At 36.1% G+C, this 17,232-nt stretch overlaps 1 protein-coding gene across 4 annotated transcripts in view; it reads right to left on the minus strand.

The window, feature by feature from the left end:
• The window catches only part of MACROD2 (mono-ADP ribosylhydrolase 2), a 2,066,868-nt gene that overhangs the window by 821,389 nt on the left and 1,228,247 nt on the right, over positions 1–17,232 (minus strand). For all 4 annotated transcript variants that reach the window (XM_028828674.2, XM_015149520.3, XM_028828673.2 and 1 more), the window contains exon 6: positions 10,987–11,108. In XM_028828674.2, the coding sequence (XP_028684507.2) occupies positions 10,987–11,108 (122 nt within the window). The remainder of the gene's footprint in view (positions 1–10,986; positions 11,109–17,232) is intronic.

Consider the following 17,232-nt stretch of genomic DNA (forward strand, 5'->3'; position numbering starts at 1 on the left):
AATTACTACCAGTAGAATGTAAGCTCCACAAGGGCAGATATACCCCAAGTACTTTGATTAGTGATTGAAACATAATAGTTACTTAAAACATATCTGTCAGGTAAATTATTTTTAATAAGCTATGTAATCTACTGAGCACTTTACAAATATTGTTTCTTTATAGCCTCACAATAATCCTAGGAAGTATATACTGTTACAATTTATCATTCTCTTTTGTATATTTAAACATTTAAGTTTGCTTTGTTATGGAAAATTTAAAACATACACAAACAGAGAGAATAGTATAATGAATGCCTGCATACTCACTGCATTAATCAGCTCTGGATGCCATACAAAATACCATAGGCCAGGAAGCTTAAACAACATGAATTTATTATTTGTCACAGTTCTGGAGGTTGGAAAGTACAAGAACAAGGTTCTGGACGATTATGTTCCCCTGTGAGGGCTCTCTTCCTGTCTTTCAGAAGGCTGTCTTCTAGCTGTATCCTTGAGAAGCCAAGAGTGAGGGGAAGCAAGACCTCCGGTGTCTCTTCATATCACAGCAGTAATTCCATCTTCAGGGCCTCATCCTTATCAACTCACCTCCCAAAGGCCCCATCTCTATATACCATCACACTGGGGGTTGGAGATTTAATGTATGAATTTTGATGGGACACAAATCAGTCCATACATAAAACCTACCCATCACCCAGTTAAAATGATAAGTTACTGATATGTTATCTCATTTTCCTTTTTCTTCTTTTCCTTTTTAGACTGGGTATCTGGGTCTCACTCTGTCACTGAGATTGTAGTGCAGTGGTGCGATGATAACTAACTCCTGGGCTCAAACGATCCTTCTGTCTCAGCCTCTTGAGTAGCTGGGACTCTAGGCGTGCACCACCACACCCAGCTGTCATCCCATTTTATATAAACAGTGTAATGTACTTGCTGCATTATTTGAGAATATTCGATTCTTCTATAGAAGAAAATAAAAACAAATGGGATATATAACTCGTGTTAAGTGTTGATAATAACTAATTATCAACCAGATTTTGAGATACAGACAGGATTCATAGAATTGTGTTAAATGCAGTACTAAGTTAGTAACCTCTAAGACATGCTGTATGATAAAAAGGATGGAACAAACAAGATTGTTATTTTAAAATGGAAAAGAATGGTAAGAACAGGTCAGAAGCATGAATCATGTCACCTCTAGAGTGACAGCAATGTTATCCTCAAATTATCCTCCCATTGGTGATACTCATTATAGTCTCATTTGGCCTTACATCTCTGACATGGCGGAGAAATGGCGGTAAAACCCCCTGCTGTTCACCAGTGAACTGATGAGATACTAGCCAGGAGCACTAGCCCCTGTGTCTTTCTGATAGAGCAAGTATGTGTAGTGGGCCCCGGGCACTCACCATCTGCCATGCTCCCTTGTTCAAACCTCAACTATGGTCCTCATAACCACAGCACCATTGAGAGGGTAGAGATGGTAAAGAGACAGAGCATTCAAACACAGCATAACTAGAAAATGAGGTTCTTCCACACATTTGTCACCTAGTCTAAGTGTGTTAACCTATTCCTCTCTTTCTCCTGGCTTCTTTTTCCTTGAGTCAATGTGAGTCATGCCTCTTAATCTTGTCTATAAGCTTTTCTGTTGTGCATCCTCTGGGATAGTTTACCTGCTGGTATACTTGGAGCAGGGAAATTTTCAGAACATGGGCTCAGAAGAGATGGAGAGACTGCACTAAAGTTACTCATATGGACTAAAATCTAGGTGTTTAATATATGGCTGAACTTAATTCATAATTACAAATTCAGACTATAACACTTTGAAAAGACATCCAGGAAAGCAAATATTTCACTTTGCACATTTTTGAAGGGTATGTGTTTTTGTGTGTATAAAACAAACAAACAAACAAAAATAGCTAAAGTGCAGCTTGAACGCAATCTGTGACACGTTTCCCATTAAAAAAATCCTCTTTGCAACTCCATTGAATTGTATATAAACAAGTCAAGAAAGCTTTCTTTCCACTGACAGATTTATTTTTATTTTAAAATTTTTATTGGTTTTATTTGTTCTTTCTCCTTTGGTCTCTGAGTTCAACAGCTTAAGAATAGCTTAGATTCCATACATTACAATTGCTCTCAAAAAAAACAAAAAAAAAACCAAAAAAAAAAAAAACCAAAAAAACAAACAAACAAACAAAAAAAAAACAACAACAAAAAATCTGAACATTTGCAAGAAAAAATGTTCAGTTTAAAGCCATTGCCTTTGCTCTATACTATTAACCCTCTAGATATATGCCAAAATTGCCCAATTGTTCAAACCTAATATCAGGCTTGGGACTCTGTGGTCCGTGTCTTGAATTGACTATTTCCTCATGATACAGTGATCTAATAACTGCTGCTCAGGTCAGGGAAAAATAAAGCACTCAAGATGAAAGCTTGCATTGCAAATCTGTTTACTGTTTCTATACAAATTTCACTGTAATATACTCTCCTTGACAGTGTGCTAGGCCAGTATTTCCTCTGGAAGACACTGTTGTAGAAACCCATAATGATTTTCCTGAGAATGTTCCCTAGCTTGATAAAAGAACAGAAAATAATTATGTTGACAAATCCAGCCAAATTGAGATGTTTTATACTTTCATTTTAAATGTAGTTTTCTTGGTCTTGCTAGTCTTGCTATCTGCAGAATATACAAGTGACTAAAAATAATTCTTTCAAATTGTAGATGAGATGAAGCAAAAAGTTTCAGACACTCTTACAAAAAGAATTGATCACGGTCCTAAAGTAAGATTTTTGAAGGAAATACATGACAATATATTTCCCAAATCATTGAAAGAACACATAATTTGAAAGAAACTTTATATTAGAATAAAATCAAAGGTAAATTCCTACTTAAATTGCTCACCTCTAATATGTGTCTTCTGATTGATGGAAAATTTTACAAGCATCCAACCTTGGGTGGCCAATTCTTCCATAATTTGCATGATGAATCAAAGTTTAGGATTATGAGATCTTGAAAAAACTTTAACTAAGGTAACACAATATGTGATATCGTTTTTCTACTAGCTAAGCATTACATTCACTTTCATAAGTCCATGCATTCTATAGGACATAAGGCCAGTTACATCAATTACCATTTTTATGACATTTATATCACACTATGCTTAAAGAAGCAGAGAATTTGGATGCCTTATTTTAAGAATAAAAATCTTTGAGCAATCTATGTTTAGCATATTGAATGCAGCTTTGCTCTATTAGAAACTCTGTTTAACTTAAACCAATGCTCTCAATTCTATCAGATTCATCAAACCCTCTTTATAACAAATATTTTGTAAAGTATCCTTGCTATGCAGAAATGACATTTATCAATATTAACACTCATCTGCACACATGAAACAGGCATCAGTGCCCCACCCATATCTGCCCAGTTCTCATCATTCTAGCCCATGCCCATCCACAGCATCTTCTAGCAAATACCCTTGCTGTCACTCTCTGCCTGAGGTTTTTCCCTCTGCCTGCCCAAGGAGGCAGATAAGAAATGCTTGGAAGTTAATGACCCAGGAGCAGCCCTCAGCCAGCTGATGAAGGGGGAAGATTAAAAAAAAAAAAAGTAGTCCAGCTTTTCTTCTCCCTCAGATGGGACCACTTCTAGGCATGTTCTACATGGTTGCTGAGAGCTCCCCAGCAAGACAGAGCCCCACTTGTCCACAGTGCCAACTTATAACACTCCCACTCCTCCTGGCTGCTTTTTCTTCCCTTCGTCACATCCCCACTCCTCTGCACTGTTCCCTGTCATCGCCTCCTATAGAAAGCACGTGCACACGACACCTTGGCTCAGGGTCTGTTCCCAAGCAAAGCCAAATGAAAACACATCGATTTTTTTATAAAATCAATAGAGTGCCATAAGTGTGATATGAAAATGATTTAAAATGAAAGTATTTATAGTAAAATTCTATTTTCAACATGTAAAGACAAGGGCATGACTACACTAGAACACGCAATGAAGAAGGAAGTTGTTTGCTTCACTACATAGAATCATTACGAAAAAAATCTTCCTAAACGTGGACTCAGACAGGTGTGAAAAACTCTCCTGCTGCCAGGGCATGGCCACCTGTAGCATAATTTTCTCAGGCACTCTTGGCAAAGTTCTAAGCAAACTAAGTACAAGCACCTCTTAACTTTCATGATAGTCCAGTGTACAGCGAAAAAGAGAGAGGGAGAGAGAGGCTTTGTTTTGATGTATCTTGTTGTTTGTAAACAGAGTTTCACTTATATGACTGTCTGGCAAAACGTTAAAACATTGTGTGGGAGGAGGCACAGTTTTACTATGTGGGCTTGGCCGGACCACATGTCACAATATCCCTGTCCCTGCCAACAAAATGCTTGTGGCACTCCGTAGTGGTTGTAATTGCCCAAAACTACCCTCACAAAATGGTCCCTAGAGGGCAGTACTACACTCACTGAGAACCACTGGCTTAGACCAAAAAAAAAAAAGGCACATAATAATGGAGCAAAGGACAAAGGAACTGCAGAGTGGCTTAGGCCACTAGATTTAGACTACCTCAGTTTAAATCCCACCTCAAATTTTTGTTCAAGGTAAGACCTTAACTTACTTGAGCTAAGACCAATAGTGTTACAGGTCCAACCTACAGACCGTAGGTTTGTGTAATAGCCCACAGAATGCATGGAGTTACAGTCATCAACATAATGCTTAGCTAGTGGAGAAACAGAATCGCAATATGCATCACCTTGGTTTTGGTTCATATCCTTGGATGAGGAATTGAGCCACAGGGAAGGCAGTTTCCTTCTGGTGCATATTCCTCATCTGTAAGATGGAAGAAACTACATTTTCTAACTCAGGAATGTTTTGAGAATTAATGACTAAAACACAGTGCCTGACGCCAAGTGGGAGTTCAGAAACATTTGCTATTCTTATTACTGTATTTCATGGCTCAATGATTGTTCTCATTCACCCTCTAACTCAAATCATCTCTCTGGTGTGGCCATCAGAAGACACAAATTGTGCAGGATCTGTCAATGTGGGTTTGGTTGTATAACTATCTGTTTCCAAGGCACAACCTGTGAATTTACTATCATTCCATGCCCGCCCTCCTCCTCACCTCTGCTACCTGTCCTGTCACTTGTCACTCCCAATAACAATAACCTGTGTACCTCTGTGCCCAATAAGGAGATCTTACGAAAGGTGAATGTAGGGGAAAAGGAGAAAGAAAAAGTCTCGAGTTAGCTTTTTCCCACACTGGCTAAATCAAAGTAACAGTGGCAGCAGTTAGAGAACTTGAAAAATAAATGAGATGATGTATAGAAATGTACTGCTGTAAACTGTAGAGTGATGTACAAATGCAAAAGTGCCTTTGTTCTTGTTACTTTTTAATAGTATTGTTAGTCACACAGCTGTTAGAAACCCAATCAGGGAAGACATAGAGACTTGGTATTACCCTTTATAAATGAGAAAATGAGACAGGTGAGAACCAAGACTACATATTGCCTAAAAGGAAAATGGAAAAGATCAAATTGACAGCCCTGTAGAAGAGGGTTCTTGGAGATGAAGAGCTGTCTGGGAAATGGTGACATCAAGTTAGGCGGAGGAGCAGAGGTACCAAATGAAAGGGTCAGCTTTTTAAGGCTGCAGACGTGTTCTTGAATAGAGAACTGCATTGATTGATGTGGCCTGTAATGGAAACTCAGATAATGAAACAAAACCAACATTTAAGAATTTCAGGCTGAGAACTCATTGCCATGGCAACCCTCTCAGAAGGGAACTTGTATAAGAAAATAAGATTCACTTGGTTACGCCTTAAAACGAAAACCTATACTACAGTGAAACAACTAAATTCAGAATTCCAAAACTGCTTGATTGCCGCAATGCCTAGAGGTAGCACTGAACTTGTAGGCCCATCATCTTTCCCATTGGAAGCTATTGCTTCTCAAGATCTATGACTCATGGAGGGAACATTAGTTAGCTCTGAGGGATCCCTATTGAAATTGTGTGGTTCCTACCAGCAAAAATTTACAATGTTTTTACATTCAAAAAATCATCCAGCATGATGCCTGTGGAAACCACAGATAGCACACGCCATTTAAACAAACATACAAGTTTTAGTTTGCCCATAATCACATAAAATCAACAAATTCCTATGTCAATTATTTATTTTCATGGGAAAATAATTTTTAGCCTAAGTAAAATCTGGCTTATATTCAAGATTATGATTTTTTCAAACTAAAACATCTACTTTATTACATGTTGTCATTCGAAGAATGTCAGACAGGGTGCATTGTATTTCATCAGTGAAAATAGTTTTCTCGAATATCTAATACCATTGACAAATATAAATCTATGCCTTTGAACTGGTTCTAGAAGAAGAAATTGCTGTGATCCCTTTTGTATGGCATGGATTAGTTTTTTTTTTAAATGAACATGATGTTAAAAGAAGGGAAATAGAGGTCAAGATAAACACATAAAAATCATTACAAAATAGTTGTATGCCCACAGACAAAAAGAATAAAGACAGCGTGATACATGAGAAAATATCTCTGTCATCCTCTCCAACAGTGCGTGGTGATAATGGATACAAAATCGGGCATTTTCATTTTCCAGCTCTTGCTCAATAGAAATTTTTCTTTCTTGTCTTCACCCCTACACTCACCCCTGAGGTTTCACCAAGATTTTCACCAATACACACAATTTCTGTTAGTATGTTTTACATATATATAGCCAAGGATATCATGCATATGTGTAGTTTTCCTTGTTTCAGGACACACTGTTGTTCTAGAAATCAACATAATTCAGAGGCTTGATTTCACCAATCTGACTATGCATTCCTCAGGTCACATGCATTAGACTTCTGGGATTCAACCTGGGTCTTTTTTCTTTTTTGACATCTATAATATCTTTGTCTTTCCCAAGGTTTTACAGAGAAAATCTGTAGGCTCCCTGATCTCCTTTTAAAGTTTTCTTTTATTCACACTCCAATTTCCAGTTTAGACTGCTAATTATCCTCTTCGTGGTGCCTTAAATTTTGCCTATCTTGCAATCAACAATCTCAAGGTTGTCAAGAATATATATATATGCATTTTTGGGGTCCAAGGGTAACTCATGGTTAAAGAAAAGTAACTGACTTTAACATTTGGAGTCAATAAGGAATAATATTTGGAAGAAATAAGAAACTTGCAAAGACTAGGTCTAGGAGGCATGAAAGACTGGTCATATTTTTTCAATTGAAACTATTTATGGTAAGATTAGAAGGAGAATCAGGATAAAATCTTACATTTAAATATTTCCTGATATTAAGCCCTAAATAATCATTCATAAAAGAGAAATGCCATTGTAAAATGAGCCATTAGATTTGTTGACTAATTTATTTTTTTCTTTTACCACCTAAAGCTAATGTGGATAGGTATGAAAAAACAGCTGTCACAAAGAATGTATGGAGGAGAGAAATGTAATGAATTTTTTCCCCTAAGTTAATAAAATATGTAGTATTTTTTCATAGTAAAAATTTTATTCACAACACATCTGACACCCAAATCAGTATCTTATTTCTAGATAATTATGTATGACTATAACATTTCCCTCTCCACTATTCAAAAATGATCTCCTCTTAGCAAAACTGAGAGGTAGGTGAAATTTAATTATACCCTACTCTTCTTCTGTTTTTCTCCATCTCCTTTCAGACCTTTCTCCAATTCTCCTCCCCTAAGGCTAAGGTGCTCAGTACTTTTATCATACTCTATCCTGTCAACATGAAAAGTAATTTGATAAATTTCTTCATATTAAGTATTAGAAAATTAATTATCTACTAATCTCATGAGTATCTGCATTTTAAAGGAAAATTGCAGAGAAAGAACAATGCCTTAACATCCTAAATTACTCATGAATTATGGAATTTCATGCATCTCTGGGAAGATATTTAAAAGTGATGAGAGAACTACAGAATATTCTCAAATCAAACAGTGGACATGATGATCTTGTCCATTTATTTGTCTAGGTGGTCATAAGGTGGAGGCATATTTTGTTAGGAAACAACCATTAGATTTTCTCTATGTCACAGAAGATACCTGATAATGTTGGGGTACACAGTAGGTCTTACTCATATTTATTAAATAAATTATCATACTATTTGTCTTACATTCATTAAAAACATTTGAAGAATCTATTCTTTTGGTAAAATAAGAATAAGAATACATATGTTGGACCCTGTGCTGTGACCCTAAAGCCTTTGGTTTAACCTTAGCAGAAAAGTGGTGCCTATCAAATATTTAATTTATTTCTGGACATTTCCCTGTTGTTTAAAAACATCAAGAAATTACATAGTAAATGTCTAGCGTTCTGGTGTTCAGAATAGATATCAAAGAAATAAGTGATATTTCCTTAAATTGCCAAATCACAAGGTGTGAAAATGTCTTATATTTGAAGTAACACTGTCAAATACTTTTGAAAGAATTCCATTCTTCCAGTTATCTTAAACTCATTATCCCGACTGATCCCTGTAACAACAGCCTCATGAGATGGACAGGTCTGCAATAACAGTAGTAATTTACTGATTCTTTATATGTGGAAACCGAGGCTACAAAATGTTGACATTACTTGTCCACAGTCACATAGTAATAAGTGGCAAAGCAAACACTAAGCCACTCTGATAAAAGGATTTATGAGAAATTCTTTTTGACAGGTATATAAATGAGTTCAAGTTAAGTTTATTTTGCATCCTAATAACCAGGCTTTTTATAGCAACCATTTCTACCATCTGTTGTGATAAGTTGACAAAATACAAGCCTATACTATAAAACATGTATCCAGTTGTAATCATGTTTCTGAAAGTTTTCTATTTCTCTCTACATAATCAGGATGTGATGACATTGGCATTATTATTTATTTAATGGTGATCAAGAACATGACATACCATATAAAGAAGAAAACCCCATCTACTCCAAAAAAAAGGAAGAAAGGAAGGAAGGGAAGGAGGGAGAAAGAAAAGAAAAATACTTTTCTTTTTTATGGGTAAAAGAGACATGACATTTGATGGCAACTGTAGTCTACCATGCAAGAACATGATGATCAATTTCGTTGGACATTTCATCCCACATTTTGTGTATTTTCTATCTCCATTTTTATTTATTAATATTGGGTTGAATTCAGCTCAGCCTCACCTGCTAATTTCATTCAAATAATATGTAATTGGTCCTTTAAAATAATCATCAAAGATGTTAAGGTAGATCTAATTCCTATCAAAGAATGACTAGAGTATTGCAAGAGCATTACTTCAGCCTATCTGCATGCCATTTGTTAAAAAGTTAACTTAGTCCATAATTCTTCCATTCCTTATCTAATGGTAGCAAGTAGAGTAACATGATTGTTTTGAGATAATTATAGAGATTCCTGTCTCTATTAAAAGGTTGAGTGTTATTTTTATACTGTTTCTAGCAAAATTCTTCCTTCTTACTTTTTCTTGGCTTTTAAAAACAAATCATTAGAGATGCCAGTGATATCCAGAGACAGCAAATTCTCTCAGGTCTCAAAATCTATGTTTCCCAAGTTGGAAACTTGTCTACACATCCATTTTCCAAGCACTTCAGCCTTTTGCTTTTTTAAATCAATAAGCCATATTGACAAAATTTTAATTATTCCCTAAATGTGCATGCCTGCTTTGATTTTTCTTATTTTCCTATAGAGAACAAAATTAACCAACTGGTCTTGTGGTATACTTTGCTCCATTCTCTTTGAACTTCAGCTTTCACCTCTAAGAGAGAATAGGATCTTATGTATTGAGCCATTTGCAAACAAAATTTTAGAAAGTCAAAGAGATAAATAAAATATCCAGCTCTGTTAATAATTATCCAAAGATTAAAAAGGACTATATAATTAGGTCATGAAAAGTTTCCTTATTTCAAGCAGACTCACCAATGTTGCATTGAAAAATGCACTTCATAATTACATTCATGCACAAAAAGTATAGCAACCATCCAGGGTTATCTAAATGTATCTGTTTCTCAATGCTTCTTCATGCAGATCATAAAACCACTACTTCTGTGAACTATCAAGCAATGCTGATCTATTCAGTCTGCTATGAAATCAAGTATTTAACTATTTCTCTGCCCCACAATTTCAGCGAGGCTATAATCTTTGTGGGGTAGGGGGAACAACCAAGGGATTCCAGCCAAATTAACTTATTACTAGATATTTACAGTGTGTTTTTCTATAGTTTGATTTTCTTGGTGTAATTGAGATGTAATAAAGGTAGAACATGTTGCAAAAGAAAAGCAGGTGAGTAAATACCTCCAAATCCAGCTAGAAGAGAATTCCTTTCATCTCAGCCTATTGGTAAGGAAATAGATTAGATCCACATTTTCTGAACTCCCTTTGTCTACTGATAAAACTTAGAAGAGATGTGGTATACCCAGCTACCACCTACAGAATATTAGTCTAATAAGAGTAAAATAAATCTAAAAGAATAACAACATTCAGGTTAAAATACATACACAGAGTAATTTCCTGCAAATAAATCATGTCTGACGCTAGCATGAGAATGCATGCAGACACTAATGCATGTAGACAGAGATTCAACATAGCTCCAGAATGCACAAACATACAACCAATATATATTAAATGCAAACTATTATAACAAACTCAGTATTTGCTATTTTCCTTCTTTAAATCTGCTGGCCACTACCCCACTACCATACTATTTACTTTCTCCAAAGGAAAGTAAGTGGCAAAATGAAGAGGAAAAAGTAGATAAGATAAATCCAGTTCTGGCGTTTTATAGTTTTAAATTCTGAAACATCATGAAAAATTCAGTAAATATTTATAGCACACCAAAGAGGAGAGTCATGATTACCAAATTGGCTACTAAGATCCTTAAACTTAGTTCTCAAAAGTTTAGAAATGGTTTCCTACCTCTTTTTAGACAAGACAGATTTCTAAAGCATAAAGGCTGAAAAAGAGTGAGAAATAAAAACCATAAAATTACTTACAACTGATCGGATGTTATTTTCTTTCACCAGCTTCAGAGATGATTTATAGCAATTTGCAAGGTCTTCCTTGTGGGAACCATTAATATGGCCTCTGGCTATTGGCCCTACAGTATGGATGACATCTGTAAATACAAAAGGAAGGAAAAAGAGGATAAGCAAGGTATTTTTCACTTTTTACATAAATAATACTTTGTTTATTTTAGGTATTTGTGTTAGAGCCTGGAGACCAGCAAGCTAAGCAATACATTGGCGATGCAAATATTTCTCTGGTAGAAGATCTTAAGTAGCACAACCTCCTTAAGTAGGCAATTTCCCAGGAAGATTCTAATTGTGAAAAGGAATCCCCAACCAGTGAATTGTTTCATAGTTTTTGGTCAGATTCAAGTGACACAGATTATAGTATAAGATGTACATAATTGGTTCCCTGGAAAAAGACAAATCCTTGGTGGGAAATAAACTGAGGAATAATTGCCTGCCAAAGGAACATCTAGATTGACATGGGAAGGAAGAGCCAGTGCTAGCCTAGCTTACTTGTAAGGCAATTTTCAGGCATTGTACACAATAAAGAAAAGCAAGTTTCTGAAAGAAAAAAAAAAAAAAAAGACAAGAGAATTTTTAATAATCAGTAATAACCTTAAGAAGAATAACTGCAAAACATTCCGGCCAATTTAGAAAGTGTAACCTACCAATCATCACCTACATAAGATACGCTAATAGTTCATACCTATTTTAATAGGTTAATAGTTAATTATCTATTTTATTGTATTATTAAAACATTCAAACATGTTAATGCAATCTATACTTTTCAACTCCTATTTATGTTGAAAAACACAAAATTTGATATTTTTATATACACAACAAGCCATTGTGCTATTCTTTCAATCTCTACGCACACATAAACTTTTAACTTTAGGAACGTAGTGAAAGAGGACTGTTCTCATTTTAAGAAACAGTAGAAGAAAAACCCCACATTTTAATCAAATTTACTTGAAAATGCCTTGTAACTCTTGCTTGCCAGTCTTATCGGTGAATTGAATTATTAGTCCATTTCACTGATGTAAATCATAACAACTAATCAACTTTGATCACAAAGACAAATTCAATCTAATGTAATTGGAATATTATAATGAAATTATTTGTGTTGACTAATCAGTATCACTCAATTCCAACAAGAATGACAGAAGAATAAGAGTATTCAAAAATAAGAATATGGTATAGTCAAAAAATGCATATGGCATTTGAATATCAGCAAATAAGTCACTATAAGAAAAATCTCTCCGAGCATGGTGGACCACGCCTGTGATCCAAGCACTTTGGGAGGCTGAGGTGGGCGGATCACGAGGTCAGGAGATCGAGACCATTCTGGCCAACATAATAAAATCCTGTCTCTACTAAAAATACAAAAATTAGCCGGGCATGGTGGTGCATGTCTGTAATCCCAGCTACTTGGGAGACTGAGGCAGGAGAATCACTTGAACCAGGGAGTCGGAGGTTGCAGTGAGCAGAGATCGCACCACTGCACTCCAGCCTGGCGACAGAGTGAGACTCTGTCTCAAAAAAAGAAAGAGAAAAAAGAAAAGAAAAATCTCTATTGGTTGCCCACTAAATGTTGATACTACTATTTGATGTTTAAAAAAGACTTAAAGCATTGGTTTCCATGATTAATTCTGAAACAGTATTTAAACCCTTGTCAGCCGATATTAAAGAGGGGCTCATGTGATCAAAGGAGGCATACAAAACTTCACTAATAAACTCACGCAGATGTTGTTTCACAGGTAAACTTACTTTTAAAGTGAGAACCACTACAATATAGAAGCGAAGGTGAAGGGACTTGAGGTGTACTTAGGAAAAAAAAAATAGCACACAGTGATATCATTTTTTTGGAACAAAAGTAACAAGCAAGAGTTGCATAAATTCAAGCAATGCAAGTCCTGTACCATAGTAAATATATATGAATACTGTACTTTAGTTTCTTTAGTGAATGTTAGAATCCATAAAGGAAGGAGGTTGTGCTTAGCCTTACTTTATTTCCCCCCTTGTGGCTACTTGTTATTTATACCCAACTATGATATTCTAAGTTTTCTAATGGATACAAATGGCAGAAAAACTGAACTGGAATAACACACAATTCTATAAAGCAGCATTTCCCCAAATGGGTTCGGTATGATATCGGTTTAAAGGTCAATTAAATTTGGGAAAAAAAAAAGAAAAAGGTGAAATTATATCACACCAGTTACCTTACTGCAAGACTTCAGTGGGTATTTAAAATGCCATAAGGAGTTGCGCATCTCCAGGAGGAGAATACAAAATGCTCTGTTTCCTAAATCCAGTTGAAACCTGTACTTTGAAGAACACCTCATAGGACTAGATTTCCACAATTTTACCTGTGGGAAATGTTGTTCCAGGGCCATTTTGGCACTCTTGTTCCCACTGTTGAAGGCAAAGTCTATGCTTTTTACCCCCTTCCCTACTGCTTCTAAACATCAAACACTTAATATACGAAAGAACGGCCGGGCGCGGTGGCTCAAGCCTGTAATCCCAGCACTTTGGGAGGCCGAGATGGGCGGATCACGAGGTCAGGAGATCAAGACCATCCTGGCTAACACGGTGAAACCCCGTCTCTACTAAGAAATACAAAAAAACTAGCCGGGCGAGGTGGCGGGCGCCTGTAGTCCCAGCTACTCGGGAGGCTGAGGCCAGAGAATGGCGTGAACCCGGGAGGCGGAGCTTGCAGTGAGCTGAGATCCGGCCACTACACTCCAGCCTGGGCTACAGAGCGAGACTCCGTCTCAAAAAAAAAAAAAAAAAAAAAAAAAAAAAAAAAATATATATATATATATATATACACACATACACACACACACGAAAGAACAACGGGACATGACCATGGTTCTCTTATTTTGTGGATGGAGAAGATCAAGAATAAGTGCCTCTTATCTGGAGTCATAAAAGACATTGAGCAAAGTAAAGAGGAGGCTTAAAGATATTAACGGGGGCGGGGTGGGAGGACGGGAAAGAGGGAGGGAGGAGGGAGGGAGGGATAAGGGAGAAACAGAGAAAGAGAAAGCGAGAAAAGCCCATAAGTGTAGAAAATAGTGACATCATAAACTTTTCCTTCGCTTTCCTTTAGTCATCATCATCTACAAAACTTAAATGAAATTTCGGAAAAATTATTCCTTGCATTTCTTTAGTTCTCCATTTCATTTAAAGGTCTGAGGATAAACAGGCAATAAATGAGCCTCCTCAGCATTAAAATATTGATCTTTGTATTTATGCTCTATATTAAATTTACAGCATCCAAGATCAAGTGTTATTATCGACCAACATGATGACCTCTCAGATCCACAAAGCTGGAGGTGAATCAATATGAGGCTAGACAGGAAATCTCCTTCATTATTGTAATTGTCCGTAGTACTTATGAGTAACTACTCCACACTGAGTTTCTCGTTTTCTGTTAGAAAATTCAGTCAGGAGGCCTGTCTTTGAATTCCTGCTCCAGCCCTTTAGTCATCATGTCTTAGATAAACCCTTCATTTCAGTGGTCCTTGCCTTTTTCCTTATCTGTAAAATAAATCTCCTGTTTAGATTATCTCTGTTGTCTCTTCTGTGTTGTGTAGCATTATTAATATCTAACCTTATAATAGAGATGGATGGAAAATAGAATGATATCTGGGCAGTTAAAAGTGATCTTAAACATGGTTAAGCGGCTCACTGATTCTAAGAATTCTTTTTAATATCAAAATATCTTGACTAATTATTCACAATAATAGTTTCAAAATCCATTGAGAACATGTTAGAGACAAAGAGCTATTATAATTTTAATGATGCTTTGTATTGATTTATGTTTTATTAAACACAGTAGCATCTTCATAGTGGACATATATATGTAACACACATGGATGCAAAGTCTATGGACAATGCTTTATCTTGCACATGAGTTTTGAATCCCTTGGTATAAATAAGAAAATGTAAACAGAAGTATTAAATTCAAAGTCTGATACATAGGAAGGCTCAAGAAATGGTAAATGTCATCGTCAACAGCAGCAGCATACAAGGAATCCTCAGCACACAAGCAGGAATGACAGAAAGTTATCATCTCTTTACTCATGTGGAAAGAAAACCAATTCTAAGATCTGACTACAGGTTATAAGTCCCAGATCTGTCACTAATCAGCTATGTGACCTTGTGCAAGTCACTCTCCTCTTTGGCCTTCAGTATTCAAAGTCAAAAAAAGGAATAAATCAGAAGAGCATTTTTTTTTTCAGCTCTCCAGTGCATTTCCTTCTGTACATGTCTAACAGGAACTGAGCTACAGATTCTAAGAAGTCTAATTTATTTTTGTCCAGATAAATGAGCATCAATCATGGTTCACGTTTCTCAAACACGATTATACAGTGAAGTGCAAATTGGCACTATCCCCAGAGAAAATGATTTAATCATATCTAACAAAATTACAAACGTAGACTTCTTTTGATCCAGCAGTTCTATTCCTAGAAATGTATCCGAAAGATAATATACTTGTCCATATGCAGAATAGTATTTACACAGGCCATTCCCTGAAACATTATATATAATAAGGCAAGATGGGAAACATCTAAATGTCCAACAATAGGGGACAGACTAAACGATGTTAGTAAAACGATGGTTCATTTATACTATGAAATATTACCCTTCTGTAAAACAGACAAAGAAGGCCTTCATGTATGCATACGGAAAGATACCCAAGATACATTACAATGTAAAAATAAAATTCAGAAAAGCACACTGCCATTAGTGTTAAAAAAACCTCCTCTACCAATGTAGGGAAGAATACAGGTTTGTTTTAGTTACATGCATAAAACATCTCTGGAAGGATAAACTAGCAGTTAATAACAATAGTTACCTACTAGGGGAGTGACAGAAACTAGAAAGATGGGGGCGAATATGGGGAGGAAACTTTTCACTGCTTTTATTTTTTGATGTTCAAGTTATGTGAATATATTAGCTATTCAAAAATTAAATAAAACATTTAAACAAAGAGTATATGATTTATTAATCCATATTCCTGAATCCCATTTACTCTATCCCTGTGACATTAAAGATCATTAATGTGCTTTCCAAAGATGAGCTTATATCATTACACATATAAAAATACTCTTAAAGAAAAAGATCAATATAATTTCAAGGAATTTAACAAAATGACTCCCCTAGGTATATCTTTCTTTTATTTTCCTACCCTCAATAATTTCTTTATATTAAAAAATTATTTTCAGATAAACATAGGGTTTAAATGATGAACAAGAGGGCATTTTTTCCTACATGGCTAGCATCTACTATTAAAGTTTTACTATAATTTTAATATGCAAACTGAGTGTGACATCCCTTAAAGTGGTAACACAGGATAGGAGCATATATATATATATATATATATTTTTTTTTAAGACAAAGTCTCGCTCTGTTGCCCAGGGTATAGTGCAGTGGTGCAATCTCGGCTCACTGCAACCTCTGCCTCCTGGATTCAAGCAATTCTCCTGCCTCAGCCTCTCGAGTAGCTGGTATTACAGGCATGCACCACCATGCCAAGCTAATATTTGTATTTTTAGTAGAGACGGGGTTTTATCATGTTGGCCAGGCTGGTCTCGAACTGCTGACCTCAAGTGATCCATCCACCTCGGCCTCCCAAAGTTTTGGGATTACAGGCGTGAGTCACCGCGCCCGGCCAGAGCATACTTCTTATGCTCCTCCTTTGGTTATCTCAACAGCCAAAGAATTTTGAATAATTGTCAAGAATTTTTAGAGAGTAAAAAAAGACTATGTAAAAATTTAATCTATGCCTACTTTCCAAGGAACCCAGAGAGACAGAATAATGTGCCCAAAGTCAGAGATCAATGTGGGGAGATAATGACAGCATCATAATGACAACATCACAGTCAGTGACAATATGATTATGAGTAAGTGCCTCTCAAGGTGACTGCTTATTGAAAGAAACGAATGGCATACATTTGTATATATACATTTTGGCATGTTTGTCATGAATCTCATTACTTTAGCCTCATGCTTGTATACATGCAAATTCTGGTTAGTTTTGTGGTTAGATTTGTTGCAATATGCAACAAATTACCACAAAACATGGTGGTTTAACACAGCAACCAGCATTCTATTATTTCTTTTGGCTTCTGTGGGTCAGACCTTCTGCAATGGCTTGGCTAGGGGGCTTGGCTTGGGGTCTCTCATTTGGTTGTAGTCAACTGGTGGCTGGCACTGGAG

The sequence above is a fragment of the Macaca mulatta genome, chromosome 10 (genome assembly GCF_049350105.2).
Source record: "Macaca mulatta isolate MMU2019108-1 chromosome 10, T2T-MMU8v2.0, whole genome shotgun sequence".
Taxonomy (NCBI): domain Eukaryota; kingdom Metazoa; phylum Chordata; class Mammalia; order Primates; family Cercopithecidae; genus Macaca; species Macaca mulatta.